The 21,680-nt window shown below is 33.8% G+C and overlaps 1 protein-coding gene across 3 annotated transcripts in view; it reads left to right on the top strand.

The window, feature by feature from the left end:
- LOC138329705 (micronuclear linker histone polyprotein-like) overlaps nucleotides 1-21,680 on the top strand; it is a 46,881-nt gene that overhangs the window by 19,640 nt on the left and 5,561 nt on the right. For 2 of the 3 annotated variants that reach the window (XM_069276970.1, XM_069276972.1), the window contains 6 exons: nucleotides 10,381-10,545; nucleotides 11,311-11,358; nucleotides 16,606-16,825; nucleotides 18,745-18,887; nucleotides 20,149-20,221; nucleotides 21,136-21,325. In XM_069276970.1, coding sequence (XP_069133071.1) covers nucleotides 10,381-10,545; nucleotides 11,311-11,358; nucleotides 16,606-16,825; nucleotides 18,745-18,887; nucleotides 20,149-20,221; nucleotides 21,136-21,325 — 839 coding nt within the window. The remainder of the gene's footprint in view (nucleotides 1-10,380; nucleotides 10,546-11,310; nucleotides 11,359-16,605; nucleotides 16,826-18,744; nucleotides 18,888-20,148; nucleotides 20,222-21,135; nucleotides 21,326-21,680) is intronic. The other variant, XM_069276971.1, reaches the window with a different exon arrangement.

The raw sequence follows: 21,680 nt of genomic DNA, 5'->3' as shown, positions 1-21,680 counted from the left end.
TGGTACAGGGTTATGAGGTGATGTATTAATGGTACAGGGTTATGATGTGATGTATTAATGGTACAGAGTTATGATGTGATGTATTAATGGTACAGGTTATGATGTGATGTATTAATGGTACAGGGTTATGATGTATTAATGGTACAGGGTTATGATGATGTATTAATGGTACAGGGTTATGATGTGATGTATTAATGGTACAGGGTTATGATGTGATGTATTAATGGTACAGGGTTATGATGTGATGTATTAATGGTACAGAGTTATGATGTGATGTATTAATGGTACAGAGTTATGATGTGATGTATTAATGGTACAGGGTTATGATGTATTAATGGTACAGAGTTATGATGTGATGTATTAATGGTACAGAGTTATGATGTGATGTATTAATGGTACAGATGGTATTAATGGTACAGGGTTATGATGTGATGTATTAATGGTACAGGGTTATGATGTGATGTATTAATGGTACAGGGATGTATTAATGGTACAGAGTTATGATGTGATGTATTAATGGTACAGGGTTATGATGTGATATTAATGGTACAGGGTTATGATGTGATGTATTAATGGTACAGGGTTATGATGTGATGTATTAATGGTACAGGGTTATGATGTGATGTATTAATGGTACAGGTTATGATGTGATGTATTAATGGTACAGGGTTATGATGTGATGTATTAATGGTACAGGGTTATGATGTGATGTAATGGTACAGGGTTATGATGTGATGTATTAATGGTACAGGGTTATGATGTGATGTATTAATGGTACAGGGTTATGATGTGATGTATTAATGGTACAGAGTTATGATGTGATGTATTAATGGTACAGGGTTATGATGTGATGTATTAATGGTACAGGGTTATGATGTGATGTATTAATGGTACAGAGTTATGATGTGATGTATTAATGGTACAGGGTTATGATGTGATGTATGGTACAGGGTTATGATGTATTAATGGTACAGGGTTATGATGTGATGTATTAATGGTACAGGTTATGTATGATGTATTAATGGTACAGGGTTATGTGTGATGTATTAATGGTACAGGGTTATGATGTGATGTATTAATGGTACAGGGTTATGATGTGATGTATTAATGGTACAGGGTTATGATGTATTAATGGTACAGGGTTATGATGTGATGTATTAATGGTACAGGGTTATGATGTGATGTATTAATGGTACAGGGTTATGATGTGATGTATTAATGGTACAGAGTTATGATGTGATGTATTAATGGTACAGGGTTATGATGTGATGTATTAATGGTACAGGGTTATGATGTGATGTATTAATGGTACAGGGTTATGATGTGATGTATTAATGGTACAGGGTTATGATGTGATGTATTAATGGTACAGGGTTATGATGTATTAATGGTACAGAGTTATGATGTGATGTATTAATGGTACAGGGTTATGATGTGATGTATTAATGGTACAGGGTTATGATGTGATGTATTAATGGTACAGGGTTATGATGTGATGTATTAATGGTACAGAGTTATGATGTGATGTATTAATGGTACAGGGTTATGATGTGATGTATTAATGGTACAGGGTTATGATGTGATGTATTAATGGTACAGGGTTATGATGTGATGTATTAATGGTACAGGGTTATGATGTATGTATTAATGGTACAGGGTTATGATGTGATGTATTAATGGTACAGGGTTATGATGTGATGTATTAATGGTACAGGGTTATGATGTGATGTATTAATGGTACAGGGTTATGATGTTTGATAATGGTACAGGGTTATGATGTGATGTATTAATGGTACAGGGTTATGATGTGATGTATTAATGGTACAGGGTTATGATGTGATGTATTAATGGTACAGGGTTATGATGTGATGTATTAATGGTACAGGGTTATGATGTGATGTATTAATGGTACAGGGTTATGATGTGATGTATTAATGGTACAGGGTTATGATGTATTATGATGTATTTAATGGTACAGGGTTATGATGTGATGTATTAATGGTACAGGGTTATGATGTGATGTATTAATGGTACAGGGTTATGATGTGATGTATTAATGGTACAGGGTTATGATGTGATGTATTAATGGTACAGGGTTATGATGTGATGTATTAATGGTACAGGGTTATGATGTGATGTATTAATGGTACAGGGTTATGATGTGATGTATTAATGGTACAGGGTTATGATGTGATGTATTAATGGTACAGGGTTATGATGTGATGTATTAATGGTACAGGGTTATGATGTGATGTATAATGGTACAGGGTTATGATTGATGTATTAATGGTACAGGGTTATGATGTGATGTATTAATGGTACAGGGTTATGATGTGATGTATTAATGGTACAGGGTTATGATGTGATGTATTAATGGTACAGGGTTATGATGTGATGTAATGGTACAGGTTATGGTATTAATGGTCTTATGATGTGATGTATTAATGGTACAGGGTTATGATGTGATGTATTAATGGTACAGGGTTATGATGTGATGTATTAATGGTACAGGGTTATGATGTGATGTATTAATGGTACAGGGTTATGATGTGATGTATTAATGGTACAGGGTTATGATGTGATGTTATTATGGTACAGTTATGATGTGATGTATTAATGGTACAGGGTTATGATGTGATGTATTAATGGTACAGGGTTATGATGTGATGTATTAATGGTACAGGTTATTGTGATGGTACGTTATGAGTGATGTTAATGGTACAGGGTTATGATGTATTAATGGTACAGGGTTATGATGTGATGTATTAATGGTACAGGGTTATGATGTGATGTATTAATGGTACAGAGTTATGATGTGATGTATTAATGGTACAGGGTTATGATGTGATGTATTAATGGTACAGGGTTATGATGTGATGTATTAATGGTACAGGGTTATGATGTGATGTATTAATGGTACAGAGTTATGATGTGATGTATTAATGGTACAGGGTTATGATGTGATGTATTAATGGTACAGAGTTATGATGTGATGTATTAATGGTACAGGGTTATGATGTGATGTATTAATGGTACAGGGTTATGATGTGATGTATTAATGGTACAGGGTTATGATGTGATGTATTAATGGTACAGGGTTATGATGTGATGTATTAATGGTACAGGGTTATGATGTGATGTATTAATGGTACAGGGTTATGATGTGATGTATTAATGGTACAGGGTTATGATGTGATGTATTAATGGTACAGAGTTATGATGTGATGTATTAATGGTACAGGGTTATGATGTGATGTATTAATGGTACAGAGTTATGATGTGATGTATTAATGGTACAGGGTTATGATGTGATGTATTAATGGTACAGGGTTATGATGTGATGTATTAATGGTACAGAGTTATGATGTGATGTATTAATGGTACAGAGTTATGATGTGATGTATTAATGGTACAGGGTTATGATGTGATGTATTAATGGTACAGGGTTATGATGTGATGTATTAATGGTACAGAGTTATGATGTGATGTATTAATGGTACAGAGTTATGATGTGATGTATTAATGGTACAGAGTTATGATGTGATGTACTATTAATGGTACAGAGTTATGATGTGATGTATTAATGGTACAGAGTTATGATGTGATGTATTAATGGTACAGGGTTATGATGTGATGTATTAATGGTACAGGGTTATGATGTGATGTATTAATGGTACAGGTTATGATGTGATGTATTAATGGTACAGGGTTATGATGTGATGTATTAATGGTACAGAGTTATGATGTGATGTATTAATGGTACAGGGTTATGATGTGATGTATTAATGGTACAGGTTATGATGATGTATTAATGGTACAGGGTTATGATGTGATGTATTAATGGTACAGGGTTATGATGTGATGTATTAATGGTACAGGTTATGATGTGATGTATTAATGGTACAGGGTTATGATGTGATGTATTAATGGTACAGGGTTATGATGTGATGTACAGTTATGATTAAATGGTACAGGGTTATGATGTGATGTATTAATGGTACAGAGTTATGATGTGATGTATTAATGGTACAGGGTTATGATGTGATGTATTAATGGTACAGGGTTATGATGTGATGTATTAATGGTACAGGGTTATGATGTGATGTATTAATGGTACAGAGTTATGATGTGATGTATTAATGGTACAGGGTTATGATGTGATGTATTAATGGTACAGGGTTATGATGTGATGTATTAATGGTACAGGGTTATGATGTGATGTATTAATGGTACAGGGTTATGATGTGATGTATTAATGGTACAGGGTTATGATGTGATGTATTAATGGTACAGGGTTATGATGTGATGTATTAATGGTACAGGTTATGATGTGATGTATTAATGGTACAGGTTATGATGTGATGTATTAATGGTACAGAGTTATGATGTGATGTATTAATGGTACAGGGTTATGATGTGATGTATTAATGGTACAGGGTTATGATGTGATGTATTAATGGTACAGGGTTATGATGTGATGTATTAATGATGTTATGATGTATTATTAATGGTACAGGGTTATGATGTGATGTATTAATGGTACAGGGTTATGATGTGATGTATTAATGGTACTGAGTTATGATGTGATGTATTAATGGTACAGGGTTATGATGTGATGTATTAATGGTACAGAGTTATGATGTGATGTATTAATGGTACAGGGTTATGATGTGATGTATTAATGGTACAGGGTTATGATGTATTAATGTACAGGTTATGAGGATGTATTAATGTACAGGTTATGATGTGATGTATTAATGGTACAGGTTATGATGTGATGTATTAATGGTACAGGGTTATGATGTGATGTATTAATGGTACAGGGTTATGATGTGATGTATTAATGGTACAGGGTTATGATGTGATGTATTAATGGTACAGGGTTATGATGTGATGTATTAATGGTACAGGGTTATGATGTGATGTATTAATGGTACAGGGTTATGATGTGATGTATTAATGGTACAGGGTTATGATGTGATGTATTAATGGTACAGAGTTATGATGTGATGTATTAATGGTACAGAGTTATGATGTGATGTATTAATGGTACAGGGTTATGATGTGATGTATGGTAATGGTTATTTAATGATGTGATGTATTAATGGTACAGGGTTATGATGTGATGTATTAATGGTACAGGGTTATGATGTGATGTATTAATGGTACAGGGTTATGATGTGATGTATTAATGGTACAGGGTTATGATGTGATGTATTAATGGTACAGAGTTATGATGTGATGTATTAATGGTACAGGGTTATGATGTGATGTATTAATGGTACAGGGTTATGATGTGATGTATTAATGGTACAGGGTTATGATGTGATGTATTAATGGTACAGGGTTATGATGTGATGTATTAATGGTACAGGGTTATGATGTGATGTATTAATGGTACAGGGTTATGATGTGATGTATTAATGGTACAGGGTTATGATGTATATGTAGTTATGATGTAATACAGGGTTATGATGTGATGTATTAATGGTACAGGGTTATGATGTGATGTATTAATGGTACAGAGTTATGATGTGATGTATTAATGGTACAGGGTTATGATGTGATGTATTAATGGTACAGGGTTATGATGTGATGTGTACGGTATTAATGGTACAGGGTTATGATGTGATGTATTAATGGTACAGGGTTATGATGTGATGTATTAATGGTACAGGGTTATGATGTGATGTATTAATGGTACAGGGTTATGATGTGATGTATTAATGGTACAGGGTTATGATGTGATGTATTAATGGTACAGAGTTATGATGTGATGTATTAATGGTACAGAGTATGATGTGATGTATTAATGGTACAGGGTTATGATGTGATGTATTAATGGTACAGGGTTATGATGTGATGTATTAATGGTACAGGGTTATGATGTGATGTATTAATGGTACAGGGTTATGATGTGATGTATTAATGGTACAGGGTTATGATGTGATGTATTAATGGTACAGGGTTATGATGTATTAATGGTACAGAGTTATGATGTGATGTATTAATGGTACAGGGTTATGATGTGATGTATTAATGGTACAGGGTTATGATGTGATGTATTAATGGTACAGAGTTATGATGTGATGTATTAATGGTACAGGGTTATGATGTATTAATGGTACAGGGTTATGATGTGATGTATTAATGGTACAGAGTTATGATGTGATGTATTAATGGTACAGAGTTATGATGTGATGTATTAATGGTACAGGGTTATGATGTGATGTATTAATGGTACAGGGTTATGATGTGATGTATTAATGGTACAGGGTTATGATGTGATGTATTAATGGTACAGGGTTATGATGTGATGTATTATGGTACGGGTTATGATGTGATGTATTAATGGTACAGGGTTATGATGTGATGTATTAATGGTACAGAGTTATGATGTGATGTATTAATGGTACAGGGTTATGATGTGATGTATTAATGGTACAGGGTTATGATGTGATGTATTAATGGTACAGAGTTATGATGTGATGTATTAATGGTACAGAGTTATGATGTGATGTATTAATGGTACAGGGTTATGATGTGATGTATTAATGGTACAGAGTTATGATATGATGTATTAATGGTACAGTTATGGTAAGGGTACGGGTTATGATGTGATGTATTAATGGTACAGGGTTATGATGTGATGTATTAATGGTACAGGGTTATGATGTGATGTATTAATGGTACAGGGTTATGATGTGTATGTATTAATGGTACAGGGTTATGATGTATTAATGGTACAGGGTTATGATGTGATGTATTAATGGTACAGGGTTATGATGTGATGTATTAATGGTACAGGGTTATGATGTGATGTATTAATGGTACAGAGTTATGATGTGATGTATTAATGGTACAGAGTTATGATGTGATGTATTAATGGTACAGGGTTATGATGTGATGTATTAATGGTACAGGGTTATGATGTGATGTATTAATGGTACAGGGTTATGATGTGATTATTACGGTTTGATGTGTATTAATGGTACGGTTATGATGTGATGTATTAATGGTACAGGGTTATGATGTGATGTATTAATGGTACAGGGTTATGATGTGATGTATTAATGGTACAGGGTTATGATGTGATGTATTAATGGTACAGAGTTATGATGTGATGTATTAATGGTACAGAGTTATGATGTGATGTATTAATGGTACAGGGTTATGATGTGATGTATTAATGGTACAGAGTTATGATGTGATGTATTAATGGTACAGAGTTATGATGTGATGTATTAATGGTACAGGGTTATGATGTGATGTATTAATGGTACAGAGTTATGATGTGATGTATTAATGGTACAGTGTTATATGGTACAGGGTGATGTATTAATGGTACAGAGTTATGATGTGATGTATTATGGTACAGAGTTATGATGTGATGTATTAATGGTACAGAGTTATGATGTGATGTATTAATGGTACAGGGTTATGATGTGATGTATTAATGGTACAGGGTTATGATGTGATGTATTAATGGTACAGGGTTATGATGTGATGTATTAATGGTACAGGGTTATGATGTGATGTATTAATGGTACAGGGTTATGATGTGATGTATTAATGGTACAGGGTTATGATGTGATGTATTAATGGTACAGGTTATGATGTGATGTATTAATGGTACAGGGTTATGATGTGATGTATTAATGGTACAGGGTTATGATGTGATGTATTAATGGTACAGGGTTATGATGTGATGTATTAATGGTACAGGGTTATGATGTGATGTATTAATGGTACAGGTTATGATGTGATGTATTAATGGTACAGGGTTATGATGTGATGTATTAATGGTACAGGGTTAGATGTTAATGGTATGTTTGATGTGATGTATTAATGGTACAGGGTTATGATGTGATGTATTAATGGTACAGAGTTATGATGTGATGTATTAATGGTACAGGGTTATGATGTGATGTATTAATGGTACAGGGTTATGATGTGATGTATTAATGGTACAGGGTTATGATGTGATGTATTAATGGTACAGGGTTATGATGTGATGTATTAATGGTACAGGGTTATGATGTATTAATGGTACAGGGTTATGATGTATTAATGGTACAGGGTTATGATGTGATGTATTAATGGTACAGGTACAGGTTATGATGTGATGTATTAATGGTACAGAGTTATGATGTGATGTATTAATGGTAATGGTACGGTTAATGTTGTGATGTATTAATGGTACAGGGTTATGATGTGATGTATTAATGGTACAGGGTTATGATGTGATGTATTAATGGTACAGGGTTATGATGTGATGTATTAATGGTACAGGGTTATGATGTGATGTATTAATGGTACAGAGTTATGATGTGATGTATTAATGGTACAGGGTTATGATGTGATGTATTAATGGTACAGGGTTATGATGTATTAATGGTACAGAGTTATGATGTGATGATGTATTAATGGTACAGAGTTATGATGTGATGTATTAATGGTACAGGGTTATGATGTATTAATGGTACAGGTTATGATGTGATGTATTAATGGTACAGGTTATGATGTGATGTATTAATGGTACAGGTTATGATGTGATGTATTAATGAGTACAGGTTTTATGTGATGTATTAATGGTACAGAGTTATGATGTGATGTATTAATGGTACAGGGTTATGATGTGATGTATTAATGGTACAGGGTTATGATGTGATGTATATGTACAGGTTATGATGTAATGTACAGGGTTATGATGTGATGTATTAATGGTACAGGGTTATGATGTGATGTGATTAATGGTACAGGGTTATGATGTGATGTATTAATGGTACAGGGTTATGATGTGATGTATTAATGGTACAGGGTTATGATGTGATGTATTAATGGTACAGGGTTATGATGTATTAATGGTACAGGGTTATGATGTGATGTATTAATGGTACAGGGTTATGATGTGATGTATTAATGGTACAGAGTTATGATGTGATGTATTAATGGTACAGGGTTATGATGTGATGTATTAATGGTACAGGTTATGATGTGATGTATTAATGGTACAGGGTTATGATGTATTAATGGTACAGGGTTATGATGTGATGTATTAATGGTACAGGGTTATGATGTGATGTATTAATGGTACAGGGTTATGATGTGATGTATTAATGGTACAGGGTTATGATGTGATGTATTAATGGTACAGGGTTATGATGTGATGTATTAATGGTACAGAGTTATGATGTGATGTATTAATGGTACAGGGTTATGATGTGATGTATTAATGGTACAGGGTTATGATGTGATGTATTAATGGTACAGGGTTATGATGTGATGTATTAATGGTACAGGGTTATGATGTGATGTATTAATGGTACAGGGTTATGATGTGATGTATTAATGGTACAGGGTTATGATGTGATGTATTAATGGTACAGGGTTATGATGTGATGTATTAATGGTACAGGGTTATGATGTGATGTATTAATGGTACAGGGTTATGATGTGATGTATTAATGGTACAGGGTTATGATGTGATGTATTAATGGTACAGGGTTATGATGTGATGTATTAATGGTACAGGGTTATGATGTGATGTATTAATGGTACAGGGTTATGATGTATTAATGGTACAGGGTTATGATGTGATGTATTAATGGTACAGGGTTATGATGTATTAATGGTACAGGGTTATGATGTGATGTATTAATGGTACAGGGTTATGATATATTAATATAATGGTACAGAGTTATGATGTGATGTATTAATGATACAGAGTTATGATGTGATGTATTAATGGTACAGGGTTATGATAGAAAATCATTGAAAATATCTAGGATGTATGTTGGTGTATGTGTGCCCCCAGATATATGTAATTGTCTGGGGATTGTGATGTTTTATATGATGTGTGGTTTTGATGACTGTTGTATATCATGTTCTGTAATCATTCTCTTTTAATCACTTCACAAATACTTTTCTTTTGTGAACTTGAATTTTCAGACAAAATTGTAAATAAACTCATTTGTAAATTATTTTGCAGACTTATTCGCTTAGTACTGTAAATGTAAAAATGAGTGCCATCTTGAGTGTTTTTAATATGTCATAGAAATAAAACATTCAAAATATTGGAAGTTTCTGCTTTCCATACAAAGTTATTGTCCTTAGATTACTATGGTCATTAATTTGACATTATAACAACCAACATTACAAAAAAACCCATGAAAATGAACACTTAACTGAAATTAGTGTTAGCCTAAGGAAATTCTTAAGTGCTGATGACTGACACATAGGGTCAGTATGAACTTTAAAGTGTTGACCATCATACCTAGTAAACCAACTTATTCCTCAGCAATTTTGTAATTTAAAATATCAAAAAGTCATATCTGATTACAGACTTGATCATCACAATGTTTTTTTTATATTTTGCAGCTTGTGGACTTTGAGAAGCTTCTTTCCCACCATGATGAACGTCTCGCGGAAAAGCTAAATAATGAATACCTCCTGGAAGAATGGGACTTTGGTAAAGAGCATCTTGGGAGTAGTCACATGTTTAAGGATCCTCCGGTCAGATGTGCTGAAGATCGTATCAACATGGTGAGCCATCACAACTGAATGTGATACATAACTATAATAAACTATTGATATTGAAAATCAAAAGGGCTGACAAAGTGGTCGCAGTAATCCTTTATGAATCAATTGCCGGTTAAATCATGATACATTGTAGTATATTCTAGTGCCCATTATCAAATTAGGTGCTTTATGTTACTGATAGTAAAAGCTTTCTTTTATTAATATCTTTGGTGAAATATACAGGATTCATACTTGTTTAAATACAGTCTGCACAGGTTTGCCTTTTGTTTTGCGACTTTTTCATGGTATGATTATTAAAATAGATACATTTTGATTTTAGAGTTTTCAAATTGTTTTCACCACATCACTTTTTCATTCCCAGATTTCGTATTTCATATATTTTATCCATTATACTATACAAATGCACAAGTTAACTTTAGTTTATATAACTTTTTGTGTTATTGTGATGTGTTAAAGCATTAGATTCATATGAGTTCTAATCATCTTTTAAATAGATATAAATCATCTGTTTAGCCATAATGTTGATCGCACTACACTTCACTACTTTTATCATGAGATCAGTGTAGCGTAGTGTAGTCCAATCAACCATGGGTTTCTGACAATGCTGTTTAGCTTCAATCACCATTTTCGTTTCTCTTTTTTACTGACAAATTCAAAAATCCGTAATGTACATTGTCACAAGTTTAAATTATCGTGGCTTTTTTCCTGTTTTCTATTTAATGGATTAAATGTGCAGAATTTATGCGATATTCTTCATATTTCCTTAAGATACAGGATAGCAGTTTGTCGGACCAGTTCCATGAGTGGAAATATTGGGTAATGCTGAAATGATAATAGGCTCGATCTCATGGATGATAATTATTGTAGTTTGGGATGCTAGAGTAGATATTATAATATATATATATTTGTCATACTGCAAAAATGTATCAGTGATTCTGATTGGTTAGCGTTATCAGAGATTATGATTGGTTATAGCTTTATCAGAGATTCTGATTGGTAAGCTTCATCAGAGATTCTGATTGGTTAGCTTTATCAGTGATTCTGATTGGTTAGCTTTATCAGAGATTCTGATTGGTTAGCTTTATCAGTGATTCTGATTGGTTATAGCTTTATCAGAGATTCTGATTGGTTATAGCTTTATCAGAGATTCTGATTGGTTAGCTTTATCAGTGATTCTGATTGGTTATAGCTTTATCAGAGATTCTGATTGGTTATAGCTTTATCAGTGATTCTGATTGGTTAGCTTTATCAGTGATTCTGATTGGTTATAGCTTTATCAGTGATTCTGATTGGTAAGCTAATTTTATCAGTGAATCTGATTGGTTAGCTTCATTAGTGATTCTAATTGGTTAGCTTTATCAGTGATTCTGATTGGTTAGCTTTATCAGTTATTTTTGAATGGTTAGCTAATTTTATCAGTGAATCTGATTGGTTAGCTTTATCAGTGATTCTGATTGGTTAGCTTTATCAGTTATTCTGATTGGTTAGCTAATTTTATCAGTGATTCTGATTGGTTAGCTTTATCAGTGATTCTGATTGGTTAGCTTTATCAGAGATTCTGATTGGTTAGCTTTATCAGTGATTCTGATTGGTTAGCTAATTTTATCAGTGAATCTGATTGGTTAGCTTTATCAGTGATTCTGATTGGTTAGCTTTATCAGTTATTCTGATTGGTTAGCTTGGTGTGTTTTGTGAGACCTATTTCCTAGCTGTCACAGGCAGGGAACTCCTCAGATGTATCTGTCATACATTGACCCCAGATGAATCAAGAGAATCCATTTTGAAACTAAGGGACTACTTTCATAACAACTAGTTGCCACATAGGACACTACATACAGCTCTAAAAGCATCAGTTTATTAATGCTGTGTGTTGTCCGTCTTGAAGGAGAAAAGACTTATACATCCAGTTTTTTTGACAGTTTGGCTGTAGAAATTTACCATTTCCATAAACTTTCATTTTATTATGTGCACTTAGGATGTAAATAGGTTTTTCCACAAAGAAAATGTTTAATTTTCTTACATATTCTTACATTAGTATTCCATGTGAGGTCATGTTATACTTCCGAGGAGTTCCGCATGGCCAAGTGTATACAAGGGTCACTTTACGATGGTAAAGGAAAACAAACATGGCTTCCAGTGGCCAGGGCCCAGTTTAATGAACATTCCTTAAATTTAAGGAACCCTTAACTTAAAAATCTCTATAGGAAAGCATTACAGAAGTTAAGGAAGGCTACTTAAGTTCCTTAACTTTTGTAATGCTTTTCTATGGGGACATTTAAGGTAAGGAATTCCTTAAAGTTTAGGAATGTTCATGAAACTGGGCCCAGGTTGCCTTGGACAACACTGAAGATTGATTTTCTTTAGTTTCATTAAATGAAAAAAGCTAGTTAGGTTTTGCAATATGACAAACTAGTTATTTAGGTTATATGCAGGTAATTAATACAGTGTCATATTATTACCAGTCTGGACTTCATATTTAAATTCCCGTTGGCTCAGGAAATACGGTATGAAATCTGAAAGGGTAATATGAAACTGTATTACCTGCTTATCACCTTATATAGCTATAATAATATAATTATACATGCACATAGGTCTTTTGGGCGCTAGTGTAGATATTATTAGTTACACAGTTTGTTAGTGACCTAATACGGAAAAATATTGGGTCTAAAATAAAATTGTATCGGGCGAGGCGAAGCCGAGCCTGATACATGTTTATTTTAGACCCAATATTTTTCCGTATTAGGTCACTAACAAACTGTGTAACGAATTTATCCCGTCGAAGATCCTTTCAATGAAGTAACTGCAAAATGCATTATGTATGGAAACCAAAACGACTCAAAATTAAAAAAAAAATCACCTCATTGAAGACTTGAATGCGTTGTCATGGTCCATTTCAGTTAAATAATCCTAAATAAGTGTTGCCGATTTCGGTTTGCTTTGAAAGTGGTCATCAGCGCCATCATTCAAACACTTTGCCTCCATCTTTTTGAGTGCCGTCGTCGCGAAGCGTTACTTGACCGCCATCTTGTCGCTAATGACGTTAGGGGCAAAGAACGATAACTCTATCGTCCAAACCTAATACGATTTCTACTAACCTAATACGACTATATATTGGATATCACGTGACGTCATTTTAACCAATAGGAATACAAGATTCTTGTCTGAGGCGGGATAATATGATACACAATTGTACATATATATATATATATTCTATAGAAATTTGACATGAAGCTAGAATAGACACGATTTATATCTTTATAATATTCTTCCTTCAAAAATTATTATACAATATTTTTTCATTGATAAAAAATTCTGATTAATTAACTATGAACTATCTTTATCTTAGTAGAAACAATCCTGTGTATTAATTTTCCTTGAATTTAATTACCTGGCATACTATTTCATCAATTATCAAAGTTTTATCATTTAAAAGTATGGTATTAGACATGAATTATGTAAAGGATCTTACATGAGTGTTCATTTCATATGAGATTTTATGAAACGAGTCTAAGAAGCAAGGCTCGCAAAAATTAAAACTTCGAGTTGAGTTTCATAAAATCTCATATGAAATGAACACAAATTTAAGATACTTTTTATCACATATTTACAAATACCTACATAACAAAGAATTTCATGTCAAAATGAATTCCGAAAATCAATTAGAGGCCGCCATTTTGTCCCGCCGTCCTCATCATCCTGACGTCACATCATTTTTCCTGACGTCATTTTATTGTTTCTGTCTGACGTCACAATGAATTTCCAGCCAACGAAAATCGTTCCAGGTCATATTACACTAGTGACCTATGCAAAAATATAACACGGGTGAAATCACTGGATATCAGGCGGATTATGTGATAAATATATAGTAATTGACTACAATTCAACAACTGGACAGGGTTCTAAAATGGAAACTTACATTTACAATCAAGTCTTGAGATATCAATAGCAGACATGGAACTGTATGGTGACACTGACAAAATAAGCCTTTTTGTGCAAGTTACAACTTTAAGTTGATTAGAAGAAAACTGTTTAGTACTCAGAATTGGACTCTCAACTTAAGTTTGGACTGAAGTCTGCACCTTTTATTTCATGAAACAAGAGCCAGAGTTGCCAAGATGATTGGTTTAGGAACTGGAAGGGAGCATGCATTATGTAGATGATTCTCTGTGTATACCATTGCTATGTAGACAATATTTTATTTATAAGAGTAAAATGTAGTATAACATTTATACATGATCAGTATAACATGATCAATATTATTTGCATGATTATCACCATTAACTCATACACCCCTGTACACACATTTGAACTCTTCCAAGCGTAAAGAAAGAATAGTCCATTAGGAAATTACAGGGGTGTGTAAGTTAATACATTATTTTATATATCATAAATTGTATTCTTAATGCATGATTAGATCTTCATTATTTTATTGATATGACATGTTGTTATTTTAAGTATTATGTGATTTTAAAGGATAAAAATAAGTTTATAACATCATACCTTTTTTTTAAATACATTTATTGATTACCATTTGAACATTCTCTTGGTCAGGTAGGGCAGGGATCTCCTTGTTTGACATCTCTACAGGTTGATAATCTTAAATTATTCACCCCTGAAAACGTATTTATACTCTTCTTAAACCAAAGACTTGACCAGTCCATTATGAAATTTCAGGGGTAAATGAGTGAAGCTAGCCTTGATATAAATGAAAGTTAGAGAGTGTCTTTACAAATTGATACCTATTGATCAAGAGACACATTGGAGATGATCAATTGAAACCTTGGCACTATATTGATAATTCAAAATAATAAAGATAATGCTATTATGTTACATCATACCTATAATTAGCGCACTATAAAGACTTTGAATGGAACTACGTATATGTTCCAAACCAGTGAAAGTGTATTCCAATATTACTTTTATTCAGTAAAATAGTAAAATACAGTAAATACATACTCATTCTTAAACTTGATTGAGCTATCAATAATCATTCAGTTTGTGTGCCAGATAATTGATTCTGATTTTTGTGTCTGACTCCAAATATTAGTATAAATGTTTATTGTTAATTTGGCCAAGATTTGCATAATAAAAGGATGTACTTTGAAATTTTAGAAAAGTTGATTGAGCATGGTAATAAGTTAAAGGAGCTTAGACGGACAAGGTTTTGCTGTGTATTTTGTGATGTGTGACTTTGGCGAAATAGAAACAAAAATGGATATAGTGTGATTGCAAGCTGCTATTCACCTTTAGAATTTGTTTTGATGCATTCAAAGCTAGCTTAATATGAATATAGATTAGAACAAGCAACAGAAAATGCTTGTCAAGAAATTAAGAAATTATAAACATCATAACATTGAAAGATTCTGGTGTAGCACCTGTAAGAAAGACAAGCATTAAAATACAGCTCTATGTGTATACAGTACACCTGCAATCTTTGTTACATTCATGTTTCAGAGAATGTTCAGTAATTAAGGTACTACTATAATACTAATTGCCTCTAGATAATATAAACTCTTGATTTCATGATCAAAATCTTTATTAGTACTTTAGTTTTACATAAATTTAAGTATGGAATAATATCACTGATTACATTTAAAGAAAAAAAGAATTGTTAATCCGATCTTGTGGATGATAAAATGCTAAAAAATATTAGATATGTTCTGATTAAATTCTCTTCTTATTGGTTAATACATGGTCACGTGAGGCTCAATATATAGCATATTGACTCAGTGTTTCCATTTTTAGAAACATCAAGTCAATATACCTTCTGTGGCGTCATTACCCCTTGTAACATTGAGTTCTTCAGGGTGACGTCCTGTAACCATTGTTCTTCCTGTAATTTATATATAAATCGGATAATTCTTTTTACTTTGTCAAAGGAACTACATATCTAATATAGAAATTAAGGACGTTTGATTCCCATATGGGGTTATAACGCCTAACTGATCTCGGGATATGCCTTTTGTCATTATTTAATCCTATTATAAAGGTCAATAATTGATAAATAATGTAATTTGTTAATTATTTCTGTACAGTTAATAAATATATCTCTCTGTCCCCTAGACACGACGACAAAAGCGACTATACCGCCATCTGAAATCGGAGGTGAACAAATCGCAGCGAGGTGTGTACCGTGCCAAGGCAGGGTACATCCGTGAACGACCTCTCACGGCCCCTGACCTGTCTATGTATCAGCCTAAGGATGGCTCACCACATCCTGTCAACTTCTCAGCCCAGACGGCCTACCAAATGATTCAAGATAAAGTGAAATCAGCCAGACCAGGTACAGTGCAAGGCATTAATTGATACTATAAGTTTGTTACTGGTACAGTTCCGTGCCAAAGTATTCGCAGTTGTGATTTTGTCCCTATACCATGTATTTTTTACATTCTTTGATTTTTCCTTATCTCATCTATTGATGGATTTTAACCAAATATTAAAAATCATGGTTCAAAGTGAGATCTTAGAGTGTTATTGACATGATCCATTTCAAACAAAAAATTTGCGTGGGAATTAACATCAGGCAGTATATAGCCACACCTTCAAGCTCACATACACACTCTGCCCGAGAGAAAATAATAATTCTTTCCAGGGAGACAATTCTAGATATATCCCTCCACAGAGGGCCATAATACAAAATGCAAAGTCACATGCGGTACTCAGGCAGTTTGATTGACAGCTGGCGATCTATTACCTGTCATCATTTTTGGTCATCTATCCATCTGTTAACTTTTCTACTTGTTATTCCCATTTCTCAAATAAATTTCTTCATAGTATGTAGGTTTTCTGGGTTCTATTTATTAGGGCCCCGCATCGAGATGCGGGTGCCCTATAGTAATCAGGTTGTCCGTCCGTCCGTCCGTCCGTCCGTCCGTCCGTCTGTCTGTCCGTCCGTCCGTCCGTCCGTCCGTCCGTCTGTCCGTTTTTTTTCTTTTGCACATTAATGATGGAAGGGAGTGGAGTATTTTCCCCATATTTTACATGATGATTCCCCATCCATCCTAGATCTGCTTGGTAATTTTTCAGGCTGAAATTAAATTAAAAAATCGGCCATCTTGGATTTTAACATTTAAAAAAAATCACAATGTTGTTGCTCTTAACTGATAAACATTTTGTTATAACATTTTTGTTATAACATTATGATGCAAAGTTGTTCAGAATTAAACAAGGAGTTGACTGTCCAAAGGTAAGGTCATGGGCCAAGGTTACTAAGTCAAAGGTCAAGGTCAAATTTTAAAAAATTATTTTCTCATGAACATTTTGCTACAACATTTATAATGAAGCAGAGTTGTTCAGAATTAAACAAGAAGTCAACTCACCAAAGTTTTGACTGACCAAAGGTAAGATCATGGGGTCACTGCATCAAAGGTTGTGGACACATTTTCCATTTTTGGACTTATTAACAATTTGTTATGACATAATAAATAAAATTATTCATTGCTTAATATATTAATTAAAGTCAATATGATTTGAATCAAAATGGCTACATGATATGATTAGAATCAAAAAGGATTCAAGTTAAATACTTGGAAGACTTTTTCCAAAGAATTATAATAATGTACCATCATCGGTTTCCCAATTAATGTTGACATTAATTATTTATTAGCAACATATAGCTAACACGGAAGAATTCGTTGTCAAAATACTACTTTTCCACTTAAGCACGTCAGACACATAGCGGGGCCCTTTCTGACGTGTCAGTGTTCTAGTTGATAATTAGTAAATGTTGTGCATTCTGAAATTTGATGCTGATCACTAAAAGACAATATGGCTGATAAACAGCCATTTTCAAATTTGATTCTTAAAATTTGTATTTTAATTTGCTACTTGGCTTTCAAAGTTCTTCACAACTTGTCTGGCCGTGAATTTGAAATTGAATGAAAAAAACCCAAGATAGCCATTAGGAGGTCACCCTTGATATGAAAAGCTTAGGATAAATATTTAAGTTGAGCAATTCACAAACTTAAGTTTGGCCATTTGAGACCATACAGAATGAAGAACAATTTGCTAATGGGTCACATGATGTGAGAAATTTTGACTAATGAGGGTATTTATAATATCATGAGTTATTTGAACAAATTTGACATCAATGGCAAAACAATTTAGCTGTTTTAGCTAGCTGGATAATTTGAGAGATTGAACTCGTGATTATTAATTATAACTCTGTGAAGTTTATAAAAAAAAAGTTATTTTGACTTACAGGAGATTCGGCTATGACTGATACATCGGATAGACCTCTATATGTGGAGGCAGAACCGGTGGAAAGGCCATGTGGGATCACATCAGATGACCTCCAGGACGCTCAGAAAAAGTTTGAAGTTTTACAGTTTGACATGGAAACCATTGTGAGTGTATTTCTATCATTTTGACTGTATTAACTGATACTGATCAGTAAGTAGATGTTGATCAAGCTTAACTGATGAACTTTTTAACGATCAGTGTGGGCGGAATTTATGTAATTTTTTAAAATACCTCAAGGTTGATATATTCTATCTTTGCATAATACAGAGTTATCTCCCTTGTGGGTAGGTGTCCAATGTAACATCATTGACTGATCGCCAGATGGTTTGTAATTACGCCTTGTGCTCGCACATGCACATATATCTATTCGATGTCATACCAAATCTAGTAATTGTAACAGGGTGCAGGATTTACAATAAATTTAATACCTGCCTCTGCCAGGGATCGAACTCGGGACCTCTGGATTACTAGTCTGACGCTCAACCGATCGAGCTAAAGAGAAGTTCTCTCTAGCCGAGCGATATATTGTGGCTAGTATTGACCAGGGTTACATACTCCCCCTCCAGAAATCAACTCGTCCTCGAGTTTCCAGGGGTTACAACGATTCCTTTGCAGGTATCGTGAAGTATCATTCCCGAGTCCCTACATGGGCGCCAATGTAACAGGGTGCAGGATTTACAATAAATTTAATACCTGCCTCTGCCAGGGATTGAACTCGGGACCTCTGGATTACTAGTCTGACGCTCAACCGATTGAGCTAAAGAGAAGTTCTCTCTAGCCGAGCGATATATTGCGGCTAGTATTGACCAGGGTTACATAACATACAGAATACAAAATGCAAAGTCATGTGTGTTACCCGGGCAGTTTAATTGACAGCTGGTGGACCGTCATTTATTTTGTTAGCGAAACTCATGTAGTGTTCTCTGAAAAGTATGACATTACGCTTTCAAACATAACATCACAATCACTGAAAGGGCAGATAACTCTGTAATATGCAAATTATAGAAAAGTATTTGCTAAAAGTGCATTTTGATAACAACCTTGTAAAACTTTTATGATGTTCATTTCAAAACAAATTTGCCAAGATTAACATTCATAGTTTAAAAAATTAAGAGGCTGTGCCAATTAAAGAATCGAGCTTGTACACTATATTAGTGGAAAGTGTGACAAGATTAGCATTTATGTCTTAAAAAATTATGTAGGTATTAATTCACAGAGATAAATTTTGACAATTTTACCTGGATTGGGAAATTCATGAAAGTAATTTGCATGCGAAGAAAGCTGCTTTACAGTAGAATATTTGACTATTAATAAGGTATATATACATATTTCTTCTCTAAATTGTGTAAATAATCCTATCTACAGGACGGCAGATTTCAGATCATGAAGGATGATACCATGGATGTTTATTACCCAGGTCACAAACAGAGATACGAAGGTATGTTGTGGGGTGTCTATTGGAGCCAATACGGTAGCGACCTTTTAGTACCATATTCGCCATAATTAGCATCCAGGTCGCTCAAATGATTGTAACAAAGGGCGTGCTTATTAATGAATCAAAATGTAAATTGTGGAGAGAAAAAAATCAGCCATATTTTCAATCTTTCTGGACTCCTGGTACATTTATCTGTATAACAGTAAACATACATATGCCTTTTATCCTTTGATTGTTATACACCTTTGCATTATTATGTCATGATTCACATGTAAGAGACTCACAAGTATATGTAATATGGGATACAATGCTGATGTTAGAGGCATCACATCTTGTAAAACATTGTTATATATATATCCCCAGAAAAGGGGCACTTAAAGGGGGGTTGACGCTTATGGGCACGTATAGAGATATGGGCACTAATTATGGTGAATATGGTAATCGAAGTGTCGTTTTGCATTTGTCCTTATAACTGAATTTATTTTACATCAGTTTGGAACAAATCATATAACTTTTAATCTACAAAACACTTTTGATGGCCCATATATAAGGGCACGAGAAGTCTTAGAAAAGGAGGAAACTCGAGTGCCTGAAGAAAATACACATGATCGGGCTGTATAGATCCCTGACTTTTTCATGTCTGAGCTAGAGATCTAAGTCTGACCTTTTCAGTGAAAGATGTCTGGCTTTACTGTTATATCATCTGATCACCCATCTTAGCCCTCTCTCTATCTGCAGACTATAAGAATTATAAGTCATCATAGATATAGTATATATATTCAAATTATTGCAACAAAGGCGAGTGATTAAATACTCTCAACATATACATGTTGTCTTCATTACATAATTATAAGAGCTAAACTTAAGATCTTTTTATGTGCCTGCCTTGAAATCATCCTTGATTCCTTTATTTGCAGAAGAGGTTAGTGTTTCCATGCAGCGACCAAAATCTGAAATACCTAAGTGCAGTAAAAAGGAACTGCAGATCAAGAAAGAACGCCCTAAGTCAGAGTCCCACCTGTTAAACCTTCGCCAGAAGGAGCATACCACAACAAAACCAGCCCATTCTGATCCTTCTATCGGTCACACCAAGCTGTCGGCTGCTCGGTATGTGATCTTTCCTTTTTCTGGACTAAATAGAAATTTAATTCCCTACATCTTGTAAGGTGATGATAGAAATCCTCAACCAAAAGAAATAGTTTTCTAGCGTGCTCCATTAAATTTACTGCTGTCCAGTTGGCATTCATGCTCCCATGATTGCATATTGAATGCAGTTCAATGCTTAAATATACCATAACAGAGACATAATAGGGGATAACAGAGAAATCCTAAGCAAACAAACAAGCAAATAAACTGTTAGTAAAAGAAATATATGAATATCAGGAGCATTATTAGATAACATTTAGGCTATTTTGTATTTAGATATAATTTACCGGCATGCAAGTAAGTATTTGTGATGTCA

The sequence above is a fragment of the Argopecten irradians genome, chromosome 8, assembly GCF_041381155.1.
Source record: "Argopecten irradians isolate NY chromosome 8, Ai_NY, whole genome shotgun sequence".
NCBI lineage: Eukaryota > Metazoa > Mollusca > Bivalvia > Pectinida > Pectinidae > Argopecten > Argopecten irradians.
The sequence above is the reverse complement of the archived record's forward strand: the minus strand, read 5'-3'. Positions and strand labels throughout refer to the sequence as shown.